Consider the following 12,999-nt stretch of genomic DNA (forward strand, 5'->3'; position numbering starts at 1 on the left):
GCCAAGCACCGCTCTGGGTAGGATTTGGTGTGAATATCATCCAAGGTCTGCGGTGGAGATGAGCAGCATCAGTCCCGGTCTGTAGCGGAGCAGATTAAAAATGCATCTCCGTGCCTTTCACCAGAAATCAGAACTGCAGTTGTGCTCTTTCCTGGTGCTTCTATTTTTAAATGAGGCATTGATATAACTCCTAAGTGTCTCAAATGTCAGCAGTTAACGTCTAGAACAACATCCTCCTTTTGTCTTACAAGTGTTTTGGCGTTACAGATGTTAGTTATGGCTGTAATTGCTTGTTTGAGGCCCTTGGGAGAGTTTGGATTAAGGGTGTGTCTTTATTAGAGTCAACTTGAGTGATCTGCCCAGAGTAAAGGCTGTAGGATTTCCCCACAGAGAGCGGGCTGAGGTTATGTTATTAGATCACATAAAATGCAGTTCAAAGGCACCCTTTTTGTGGGCAATTCAGGTATGTTTGTTCTGATGTTGATTTTCAAGGGGCTGGTTAGAACTTCTCCGCTTCCTCTTGCGACTTAAAAGAAACAACACCTTTTTACCTTAGAGGCAGACAAGTCGCCAGGAAATGATGGGGTTTCAAAGTAAGAGAAAAGAGATTAAAACCACATGCTGTTCTTTGGTTCCGCGTCGCATCCGCTAGTTTGAATGGCAGCCGCTCCAGTTTTTGAATGTAAGCCAGGTTCATTATGCTATGGAATTATCGCTCATTTCTCTAGGTGAGCTCTTTTAACTGCTTAATTAATTTAGATGTGGGCATATATATTCAAATTAAAACACGATTTGCTGCGGTATGGTTGAGTGTTATGGTTGTAGACTTCTGCTGAATGTGTTTTTATTCTAACTTTCAGCTCCTTAAGCAGCAATCTGTTAAAAATACCTGTATGCACAATGTAGGTTGGCAAAATGGCCGTGTCTGTTTGCATCGATCCTTCCTCTTTCTGTAAATACCAGAGAATTTGTGACAGTTCTCAGGGTTTTGTTCTGACAGCTACTGAAGGATGGTACCGGTGTGGACGCAGAGCCTCCCATGTGTGCAGGATGCTGCAGCAAAGCAAGGGCACCCCCTTCTGAACTGCTGAGCCCAGCAGTGCCAGCAGCATCCAGGGCAGGCTGGAGACCTCAGCACCCCCATCCTTCCTCGTAAAGGACGAGGAGGTAGAGGGGGGTGAGGAGGTACTTGCTTCCTTCTGTTCCTTCCCTGCCAAAAGCAAGCAAAAAACGGTGAGGGTTTTTCTGTTGGATCTAAGGAATTCTTTTGTCTGGCTGAAATGCATCATGAAATACAGACATACACGTGCACGTCTATAGAGCAAAAGGACAAAAAAAGCTGACAAACCAGGCTTGCATGCCCCTCTAACATATTCCTTCTGTATTTGCAGGGAGAACTAATCACCTTCTATTACTATTGGAAGAAAACCCCTGAAGCAGCAAGTTCTCGAGCCCACCGTAGGCATCGAAGACAGGCTGTGTTTCGGAGAATTAAAACTCGAACTGCTTCCACTCCAGTCAACACTCCCTCCAGGCCCCCCTCCAGCGAATTCTGTAAGTGGAAGCTAAAAGCAATGCATTTATCTTTGTTTAGATGCAGGGAGCAACAGTAATGTAATGGTGCTGTACCTCCGAGTGAACGCAGCAAGGAAATGGAGTTCAGGCAGCTGCCCTCTCCTGTTCCTATACGATTATGCTGGAATGTGGTAGGCGGCTTTGATCAGCAAGTGCTGTGTACTGAATTGTCTTGGCTTTGTGTTGCACTTTCTCCAGGCCTATTACAGTAATGGGAATGAGAAAATGTAAAAAGAAGGGAGTCCTATCCCTTTTCATCCTTCTTGGTGACCCGTACCTTCTGCTTCATCGCGGTCTGTGCTGCAGTCAGCACTCCTGTAGCATCGCCTGGCTGAGAAGTACTTCAGCCTCAATTGAAGCAGAAGGTTCTAAACAAAGAATAATTACCCAAACCAGTGAAATGTGCTGTGCTGCAGAGGATTATGATTAGTAATGTCCATATGGATACACCAACCTATACCCTTAAGTGAAAGGGTGAGGTTACCCCGTGAGTTCTAAGGCTTTCTGTGAACTAAACCCAGCACCTTCTAAAGAAAAGGCACTACCTGGAGCTCTAGAGTTGGCCCAGTCTTATCAATAGGGGGAGGTAGAGGATGTGGTGAGTAAGGCAGGACAGAGAATTGTGGAGAGGGTAGTAGTGAAGTAGTAAGAGACAGCTATTAGCTGCTCTGTGCTGAAGGTGATAGGATTTATTGCTGCTTTCTGTGCACAGAAGTGTGGATCTTGACTCTTACCAGCTCAAGACACTCAACACTTCATGTGGCTGAAAGGTCCCATCCATATGCAGCTGACTGCAGAATGAGAATAAAAATTTAGTAAAAGAAACCAAGTTCTAGCCTGATGTTAATTTTGCAGTCGAAGTTTAAACACCTGCGAGAATGAGTGTAGAAAATGTGGTAGTGCCAGCAGCTGGTGTTGCTAAACGGACCCTGCGTTGATTAGAAGGGTAATGAGTTGATGACAAGCACTGGTGGCAAGTGCTGTAACTCCCTGTCATGTGCATGTATGACAAAGTATCCTCTCAAAACCTTTAGAAAAACACTATTCTTGCATCAAGGAATTCTTTTCTAATTAAAGATGTGAACAAAAGAAGCCACGCATCAGAATGATATCCTAGACAGGGTTTTGTGCTTATGAGAAATTACAGATCCATTCCATTGTGAATTTATAGCAAGTGGCTAGGAGAAGGCAGTACTCTCTGTAAGGAAGGATTTTGTTGCGAGTTGTTTTAGAAGATGAGGGAGGGTACAGTTTTTGTGGTGGCTGCAGATTTTCAGTGGTTTAGGTGATGCTTTTAAGCTCACAGCATTTTGTAGTCAGATAGCATGTTTTATGCTGCTTGCCACAAAGGAAGGTGGCCCCGGCCATATTTTCCACTTCAAAACGTGACGTTCTCGAGGTGTAATTTTGCCACTGGTTACGACTCTCAAGGAGGCTTGCAGTAAGAATTGGAAAGCTGGTAGTATCCTTGCGGTACCTCTCATCCAAAGGAATCACAATATGTTTTGCAGACTGGTACGTTATATGCAAGCATCGTCTCATCCATGCACTAAACACATCGAGTTCTTGGGTTAAATATAGCCGCTGTGTAAGAGAGTACAACAGCAGGCCCCATCTGATTTTGAAGATGAAGTTTAAAAACAAAATAAAAAACAGAAAAGCAACCACAGTGTCTGTCCAGGAAGTCTAATGAGCTATGAGTTAGATATAGAATATTGTTTGATTGTAAATTTGACTGGTTTTAGGTGCAAACCTCATTTCTCTCGTAAACTGTGCTTTAAGAACACAGCTTCCCTCAGCAGCACGAACAGTATTTGAACAACTTAATTAGAAAAGTACCATATAGTGAATCAAAAGTTCTGTGGATTGTATCATTTGATGCATTCCTGGAATGCTTTTTAATCTGTAGGCTGACCAGCCCTGGCCTTGTTAGTTTGCAAAATCTGATAGGATGGTCGGCCACGGCAGGGTGCTTATAGGAAGGCACAGACTTTATGCAGGAAGTATCATATTAATGACTATTTCAGCCAGGTAGGCAGAAACAGAAGATCATGCTGAATCTTTTTCTCTTTTCTTCTTCTCTCTATGTTCTTTACTTACTCAGTGGACTTGAGCTCGGCCAGTGAAGATGACTTCGACAGCGAGGACAGTGAGCAGGAGCTGAAGGGCTACGCCTGCCGCCACTGCTTCACAACCAGTACGTCCTGACTCATTGCTCTATTTCCCTCCCGTCTGCTACCACTTATCTGATGCAGGTTCATCCAAGCCAGAGCAGTTCTTGTGCATGTACAGATGTTCAAAAATGGGGTTGAATCAGCTAAAATAGGCTGCATTCATAGCAGAGTTAATCATGATTTACCATCACAAATTACTATTGCAGTGACAGAGGAGAGTCTTGGGAAGTAACCATTTAGACAGTAAGATCTACTGCTGTAAACAGAGTTCTTTATATAATCCATTTGTGATATAGCAAATCGACATTGAACTGTGACTGTCACATACAAAAGTTAATAATACTGCACCAGTGCTCTTCTGCAGTAGCTTCTTTCCTGTAAGTGTTCCAGATGTTTGGGCACATGCACGGTGTGGTGAAAGCCCCAACATAAGGGAAGGAAATGAGAAGTTCACAGCTCACTTCTCTTCTAGAAGCCACAGCTTTGGAGAAGAGTAGCTGCCTTTTAGTTCCCAGGGAGAGCAGCTGAGACTTGTTATTTTCAAAGATATAGTTGCTTAAGTGAACAGTTTTTAAATTGAGCACTGAAGGAGATGTGTGCTGGAAGACAGACTAAGCCTGCAACAAGACAAAGTTTTCCAGGACTTAGCTGCCTATAGAAAAACAAATACTTTTCTAGTTGTGTACCATTCTTCTTTTCTCTTTTTCCCTTCAAATAATGTAATTTGCTTGTGCTGAATATCTAGTAGTTTTCATTTCTAAGCTGTCACTTTTCCTGCCCCAAGCCTCCAAGGACTGGCACCACGGCGGCCGAGAGAACATCTTACTGTGCACCGATTGTCGCATTCACTTCAAAAAGTACGGAGAGCTGCCACCCATTGAGAAACCCGTAGACCCTCCACCCTTTATGTTTAAGCCTGTCAAAGAGGAAGATGATGGACTTAGTGGAAAGCATAGCATGAGGACAAGGCGGAGTCGAGGCTCGGTAGGCTTAACACCTTTGGTTCCTTCACATTTCATCTTCTGTAAAGAGGAGGTGTTGGCTGGAGGAAGGTGGTCTGAAACAACCCTTGTTTCCTCTTTTGTGCTTGTTTGCCATGGCACGTGCTTTCATTACAGATTTTGTACCATTTTACCCTTTCAGCTGGGTCTGAGGTAAACCCTTGGGCTTATTTTAAAGGAAGAGCTTTAAAAACTTCAGTGCTATTCATGTGGTCCCACTGGAGTTAGTCTCTTGCCTGCAGACAGCTGTTGTTGGCTCCTGTGGTTATTGTGCTCTGTCAGAGCGGTTTTACTCGCTGTGAAATGCCAAGATCCTTCCTGCGTGCAAGTCACTTGTGAGAACTTGGATGGCAGCTCTGGCTAATTTAATGTTTGCTTTGAATTTGTGGTGATGGCTTTTGTTCCTTGCCCTCCCCTCTCCGTTGTTCTGATCTTGCTGATAAGACCATTGCTTCTCAATACCTTCTGAGGCTACGTAATCAGGTAAGGTTGGCTTCATTGGTTTTATGGTAGCCTGTCATCCAAAAAACTGCTACACTGGGAGGGAAACAGCATTAATTATTGGATAGACTTCTGGACAACAGATAGACTTCTTTTATGGAACATCAGGGTCCCCTCCACCCATCCCCTGTGTGTGGATGCACACTTACAAACCTGTGTGCACATTTTATGAAGAAAATTCATCATGCAAACAGCAGCATCTGTGGGAACATCTTTATACTGTTCTCATGTCTCGCAGACACTACTGAATAAAATAACCAGTGTTTAATATGCATAGGCATATTAAGGATTTGCCTCCTCTACTTTTAAGCCCAGATGAACTTCCAGGGAAAAACTACAGAAGGGTTCAGTGCTCTTGGTTTTTCATCTTTCAAGTTCTTACCTAAGACACGAGAAAATAAGAAGTTGGACAAGTGTTAACTTGGTTTATTCTTGTTACACAAATAGATGTCTACACTACGTAGTGGTCGTAAAAAGCAGCCAGCCAGCCCTGATGGTAGAGCCTCACCTATTAATGAAGACATCCGCTCCAGTGGCCGCAACTCGCCCAGCGCTGCCAGCACCTCCAGTAATGACAGCAAAGCAGATTCGGTGAAGAAGTCCACCAAGGTAAAATTTCCCCCTTCTTTTGCATTAGGGCTGAGGCCCCTTCAACTGGCTAAATAAGACGCAGATTCTAGCAGGCCAGGGAATCTGTCAGTGACCTAGAAATTCTTACATGTGTACATAAGCAAAAGATGTAATGGTAAGCATCTGACTGATGCTTTGTTCCTGTGCTTGTGGATGTGTAGCGATAAAAGCCGTTGAAGTATCCCCACATAACCTTAGTGCTTGCATGATAAACTAATCCTTCATTTTCAGATGCAAATGCAAGCATTAGGCTGATGGAGGTAATACAGATCAGCAATGTTATATCTGAGACAAGTAGACAGTTTTGTGTGTTTTTTTAAGCAGTACTTAATCTTTATTTATAAAGGAATATGAATATGTAGTAATTGAGACTACTTCTGGTACTGTTTTTCTGTATGCAATTTGCTTGATTTTCAGAGCAGGCTGACAGTTTAGTCTCTTTCAATAAGTGCCTTTCCAAGAGAGCACTGAAGAAACACAGCTAGATGAAGAGGGAAGCTGCATTAAGCACTGTAAATTGAAAGTAGCAAGTTAAATATTTGTTTTAAAGAGAAAAAAAAGGAGTGTGGGACAAGTTGTCACATGACAATACTGAGGACTTAGCAAATATGAAGGTAGGTTAGGTAATTGCAAGGTGTGTGAAAGCGTCCCAGGCCATTAAAGCAGGCAGGAATCTTGTAATAGCTACTCCCTGGTAGCCCTGTGTTTGAGGGGCTAAGCCTCTCAGAATATCAGGAGTGAAGACCCTCGTTCAGTAGAAGGAGGCATCTCTGGTACCCGTCTGCTGCAGAAATTCTTGCCTCATCCTCTGTTAACTGCTATCGGTGTGCTGAGGAATGCTTTACATGTTACTTGTGCCTGCTAGTTTGTGTCAGAAATGTCTGCAGCCCAAACTGTCCCCTGGGTTTCTGCCTGCAGAAGTGAAATCCTAGCCTTGTTTCCAATCCTGGCTAAAGTTTGACCTCCAGAGGGAGTGGTTAGAGCATAATGTAGGTGAAGGGCTTCTGGGAGCTGCTGCTGGCAGATAGGGGAACACAGCAGCAGCAGCTCCAGAACAGATTCCCCTGCAGCCCGTAATTGGACAGAGGTACATATGTTAGGGTGGTGTCACATACTGACGATCCCAACTCCTGATGGGTTCTGCTCCCTAGGAGCCCTTCTCATTTATTTGTACTAAACACGATAGCTCTGGCTTGCATTCAGTTTAGTTTTGCGCTTCCATTGCTGGTAACTGCTCTGTTTTGCTTCATTTGTGGCAGAAAATCAAGGAAGAGGTATCTTCTCCCCTCAAGAATTCCAAGAGGCAGCGGGAGAAGGCAGCGTCTGACACAGAGGAGCCGGACAGGTCCAGTGCCAAAAAATCCAAAACTCAAGTGAGTCCCGCAGAAGAGCATTCCCATTCTGGGGAACAGTTTCAGAGTGGGAGGGAGTGCAAAGCCACCAACAAACCAAAAACACAAAATCAATTTAAGCCACAGCAAATTGTTACTTAATCTGTGGCTAGAAAGCAACCCGTATTGTAATGTGTTCCTTCTGCTGGAAAACTGTGGAACAACACAGGGTGAGTTCAGGAGTCTTTGTGTTTGTTTTAGGATCAGCCATGTAGGTACGTAGGTGGTTTATTTCTAAACACACACCCTCAGTTTGTTGTTGTTTTTTTTAATTGGCATTTGTCTTTGCCTCTTCTGTAACAAGTTAGAAAAAGAACACTGGAGTTATCTTAATTTAATGCTATCAGTGCTCAGTTGACTTACTTTTAGGTTGCCTTTTCAGCGCTTATCTGACAAGGTTCACTCCATGGATAGGAATGTGTCTACTCCAGTCTGTCCATCTTTCTCCTGTACCGGGGAGCTCAGAGCTGACAGCGTACTGCAGTGGCATTGCCTCTGCTGCTTTAAGTCCTGTGAGACTCAGAGGGTGGTTCTTGCCCTTCAGCATCCCTCACAGGCTGATGGTGCTCTGTGTGCAGCTTTCTCACACACGCTGGTTGCTCTTCCCTCTCTCCTGCAGGAGATCAGCCGGCCAAACTCTCCCTCGGAGGGCGAGGGCGAAGGCGAGAGCTCTGACAGCCGCAGCGTCAATGACGAGGGCAGCAGCGATCCCAAGGACATCGACCAGGACAACCGGAGCACATCACCCAGCATCCCCAGCCCTCAAGACAATGAGAGCGACTCGGATTCCTCCGCTCAGCAGCAAGTGCTGCAGGCACAACCTCAAGTGCTCCAGGCACAGAGCAGCTCCGGCCAGGCTCCTCCTCCCACGCCACCGATATCTGCCCAGCTACCAGCAGCGCTGCCAGCAGCCTCGAGCGCTGCTGCGGCTCCGCCGCAGGTCTCGCCGTCAGCATCCCAGCCCTCCAGCCAGCCCCAGGCCCCCGCACCGCCACCTCCTCATTCTCACATCCAGCAAGCCCCCGCTTTGCACCCGCAGAGACTGCCATCGCCTCACCCACCCCTGCAGCCTTTGAGCGTGGCTCAGAGCCAGCCTCCCCCTGCCTCCTCGCAGCCCCACTCGCAGCCTCCGCTCCACGGCCAGGCGCAGCCCGCCCCTCACAGCCTGCAGGCCCAGCCTCTCCTGCCTCATCCCGTGCCTCCCCAGCCGTTTTCGCTCCCCACTCAGTCGTCGCAGTCTCAGGTTCCCCTCCAGACCCAAGCACCGTCCCATTCACACTCGGCTCTCCAGGTGCAGGTGGCTCAGCCCGCGCTGCCGGCCGCGACCCCGCTGCAGCAGGCGCAGCCTCCGCGGGAGCAGCCGCTGCCCCCCGCACCCATGGCCATGCCTCACATCAAACCTCCCCCTACCACCCCGATCCCTCAGCTTCCCACCCCTCCGTCTCACAAGCACCCCCCTCATCTCTCCGGCCCTTCTCCGTTCTCCATGAACTCCAACTTGCCACCGCCACCCGCTCTCAAGCCCCTCAGCTCCCTCTCAACCCATCACCCTCCATCCGCGCACCCTCCGCCGTTGCAGCTGATGCCTCAGAGCCAGCCGCTGCAGTCGTCGCAAGCCCAGCCTCCTGTCCTGACACAGAGCCAGAGCCTCCCCCCAGCTGCCAGCCACCCCCCCTCCGGACTCCACCAGGTACCTTCCCAGCCGCCCTTTTCTCAGCACCCGTTTGTCCCCGGGGGCCCGCCTTCCATCACGCCTCCTTCTTGCCCCTCCACCTCCACGCCGCCCGCTGTGCCCGGCATCCCGCTGCAGACCTCCATCTCCACGTCAGCAGCTTCTAGTGGAAACGTGCCAGTGGTGACATCCTGCACGCTGCCACCCATTCAGATCAAGGAAGAAGTCCCAGATGAGGCTGAGGAACCGGAGAGCCCTCCTCCTCCACCCCGAAGTCCATCACCAGAGCCTACCGTGGTGGATACACCGAGTCACGCCAGTCAGTCAGCCAGGTATGGAGGTTGTCAGCAACCTTCTTAATTCCTTCCTTAATGCGCCGTCTTTCCTTGTACATATGCTTTTGGGTCCCTGTACGTCCATGTCTCTCTTGCTTGGTGTTCCAGTGAAGTTCAGGTATCTCTAACCTTGACCTGGAAGCAGAACCCACATTTAATTGCCTTCCTTTTGGGCAAGAAGAGAGTTTGTTAAAGGCTTCCTTCTACTGTACAGGCTCTGCATTAAGCAGTGCTGTGTTCCCTGCCACCCTTCCCAAAGATAGCTAAGATCAGAGGATTCAGATACGCCAACCTTCCTGCCTCCTATGCGTAGTTTTTGCCGTAACGCTTCCTGAGTTGCATGAGTGGAGATTTTTCATGGTTAAATTCTCCTTTGTCTACTAGTTGTTGTCCTTTGGTTTGCTGATTTATTGGAAATCAACCAAAATCTTGGCTGTTTACACTGTGGGAGAAACATTTTAAATGCATGTGAGCAATAAGCTTCTGTCAGAGTTGAGGCTCTTAAACCTGAGATTCTTGTACCCTTGACAGAGTTAAACTCTTCCTGTTTTGTTTCTCTCAGGTTCTATAAGCACCTGGACCGTGGCTACAACTCATGCTCAAGAACAGATTTGTACTTCATGCCTCTGGCAGGATCCAAACTGGCCAAGAAGCGAGAAGAGGCCATTGAAAAGGCCAAAAGGGAAGCAGAGCAGAAAGCAAGAGAAGAACGGGAAAGAGAGAAAGAAAAGGAGAAGGAAAGAGAAAGAGAGCGGGAGCGGGAAAGAGAAGCAGAAAGGGCTGCGGTAAGTTTAGTTGTGGTTAAAAGCCTTTGGAGAGGGTTGGCATGATAGGATCTGATCTGAATGATCACTTTCTCCTCTTTAAAGGAAATGGTGAGTTTCTACTCCCCATCCGTTCTTGCCAGTGCAGCTGGGCATAGCTGGGCCAAGCGTATATATCACCTGCAGTGCGAGTTGGGGTACGAGAAGCAAGCCCTCCGCATGTGCAGATATAATGAATTCTTTTGTGCAACTTCTGCTACCTTTGCAGTGCAGGCACGAGATTGCTGTCTGCTGAAAAGGGATCTGAAAGCTTTTTTAAATTTGAAGTAAACTTGATTAAAGGCACATCGCTTCTGTATCCTGGGAAGACCCAAACTCCAGTCTCAGTATAAAAAGCCAGTGCAGCTAATCCTTTTTTTTTTTTGTGGCTTGTTGGAAAGGAATGATTACATCTGGGCCCACAGAATTGGGAGGTTGGTAATGCATTACTGATGCTGGAAAACAAGGTGCTGCAATCTTCCCAAGTGCTTTTCAGAGATACGAATCATAGCTGTGTGTCTCTGTAGAACGATAAAAGTGAGGGTGTAGCATCTGTCCATTAAGGGATATGTTGTGTATGGGAACCTGGTTTTATTTAGGGGATACAGGTCCTTGGACAACTGCATGGGTAAACTGTGCTTATTGCCTTCTGCAGAAGCGCTGTGCTGCCCTTGTACAGGTGGGGAGAGCAGGATGCAGAGGAATTCCCGTAGAAGGAGTGGAATTTGTTGTGCTGCACATCGTGGAGATGAGTTTCCTTGGGTTTAGTAAGTTTTGGGATACAAGTGGGTTTGGAGAGCAGAGGAAGAACATGCTGCAAACAGGACCAGGTGTCTGCAGTGGCACATAGCAGGCAGCCTTTGCCCAGAGCTGTGACATGCACCATTGAGCTGCTTCTCTGCTAACTGTAAGGCAGTTAGTGAGCTTTGAGGCTGCCACTCCAAAGTAGCTATCTTATGGCCTTACAAGCTAGACAGAACCCATTTCCTCTCCATAGCACAGTGGAGTGAGCACACGTAACAGGAGTCAGAAGGCTCAGCAGGCTAACTTAGTCCCTCCTGGAGCCTGAAGCACAACAAGGGAAGTGCATGCTTGTGTTCTTAAGCCCAGTGTGTTGAACTAAAAATCCATTTTTTTAAAAATCAGCAGAAGGTGTCCAGCTCCTCCCATGAAGGCCGTCTTGGGGAGTCTCAGCTCAGTGGGCCAGCACACATGAGACCTTCATTTGAACCTCCACCAACAACCATCGCTGCCGTGCCACCCTACATTGGTCCAGATACACCTGCTTTACGAACACTGAGCGAGTACGCCCGTCCTCACGTCATGTCACCAACAAACCGTAATCATCCCTTCTTTGTCCCCCTGAACCCCACCGACCCGCTTTTGGCCTACCACATGCCTGGCCTCTACAACGTGGACCCCACCATCCGGGAACGAGAGCTGCGAGAGCGGGAGATCCGGGAGCGAGAAATCCGGGAAAGGGAGTTGAGAGAGAGGATGAAACCTGGTTTTGAGGTGAAGCCCCCAGAGCTCGACGCACTGCACCCAGCAACTAACCCCATGGAGCATTTTGCCAGGCACGGTGCACTGACTATTCCCCCAACGGCAGGACCTCACCCATTTGCTTCCTTCCACCCGGGTTTGAACCCGCTGGAAAGAGAGAGACTTGCACTGGCAGGCCCGCAGTTACGGCCTGAAATGAGCTACCCTGACAGACTGGCAGCAGAGAGAATACACGCCGAGCGGATGGCATCGCTGACAAATGACCCATTGGCACGGCTCCAGATGTTCAACGTCACGCCTCACCATCACCAACACTCACACATACATTCGCATTTACACCTACATCAGCAGGATCCTTTGCATCAAGGTGAGCCCCGGCACACGAGGAACCTCTCGTGAGCAGTAGAACTGGAATTCCATGTAACAAAATCTCTTTTTATTTTGTTTTTCAATATGCCGTGACTTTTGAACAGTGTGAGGTTGTGATACCTGAAATGCAAACCGTTGTTTTTTGGAAGGGTGCAGGGCAATAACACAGCGATAAAATAACTGATGGTAATGGTACAATGGTCTTCATGGAGACTGCATGGCCACTGTAAAAGGTTTGATATTTAGGAGCTTTTAAAAACACCATGAAAAGAGACTTCCATCTCTAGCCATTTGACATGCCAGCCATGTAGCTTGATTTGATCTGAAATTGCCTGCCACAATTTTCAGGAGAATCATCTAAATTTATGGGTTGGCCTCTTTTAGTTACAGTGCATACTTACGTGCAGAGAAGTTTTTCCCAAGGTATTTAATGGTGTCAAAAATGAATTGGTGCCTTGCTCATTTCTGAAGTAAGCTATGTGGTTATTCCTCTGAGCATGCCAGGAGTCTGGCACTAAGCAGAATTTTTCTGGTTTTCTGGTAGTAGACTGGAGAGAACATTGCAAGCAAGGCATCAGGTGCAGTAGCAGCCAAGTAAGGAAGTGAAGGAAGTCCAAGTACTTGGAGCCCTGCTCCTGGTGCAGCTGGGTACAAGCGTACTGCTTGTGCAATAAATATAGCATGCTTTGCCTTGGAGCATATGCATTGAACATGGCTGGGACGTCTGCTTTTTGGAGCAGGGAAGGAATTGGAGTGCTGGTGCAGAAGCTGAGTTGTACAGTAAGGCAATCAGAGGTGTCTTGTGAGATGAAGTGGTGGGAGGGTTACAGGTGGGAGATGATAGCAGTGAGGATCAGCCTTCTGAAAGCCATCAGCTGTGGACTGTGCAAATTATGGACTGGCACAGTTTCAGGCAGGTTTCTATACCCCCTTGATAGCAGAAATTTATCATAGATCATGTCTCTGGAAGGATCCTGTTGTTGGGTAAGTCATTTAACGCCCCTTTGCAGGAAGGTCTAGATACTGCCCAGTTATTTGTTCTGAA

At 47.3% G+C, this 12,999-nt stretch overlaps 1 protein-coding gene across 8 annotated transcripts in view; it reads left to right on the forward strand.

The window, feature by feature from the left end:
- RERE (arginine-glutamic acid dipeptide repeats) overlaps positions 1-12,999 on the forward strand; it is a 222,513-nt gene that overhangs the window by 204,159 nt on the left and 5,355 nt on the right. For 6 of the 8 annotated variants that reach the window (XM_027443353.3, XM_072026841.1, XM_072026840.1 and 3 more), the window contains 8 exons: positions 1,392-1,554; positions 3,680-3,772; positions 4,534-4,733; positions 5,699-5,860; positions 7,141-7,254; positions 7,892-9,276; positions 9,842-10,064; positions 11,229-11,952. In XM_027443353.3, the coding sequence (XP_027299154.2) occupies positions 1,392-1,554; positions 3,680-3,772; positions 4,534-4,733; positions 5,699-5,860; positions 7,141-7,254; positions 7,892-9,276; positions 9,842-10,064; positions 11,229-11,952 (3,064 nt within the window). The remainder of the gene's footprint in view (positions 1-1,391; positions 1,555-3,679; positions 3,773-4,533; positions 4,734-5,698; positions 5,861-7,140; positions 7,255-7,891; positions 9,277-9,841; positions 10,065-11,228; positions 11,953-12,999) is intronic. The other 2 variants (XM_072026842.1, XM_027443354.3) reach the window with 2 other exon arrangements.

This window comes from Anas platyrhynchos, chromosome 22, assembly GCF_047663525.1.
Source record: "Anas platyrhynchos isolate ZD024472 breed Pekin duck chromosome 22, IASCAAS_PekinDuck_T2T, whole genome shotgun sequence".
NCBI classification, from domain to species: domain Eukaryota; kingdom Metazoa; phylum Chordata; class Aves; order Anseriformes; family Anatidae; genus Anas; species Anas platyrhynchos.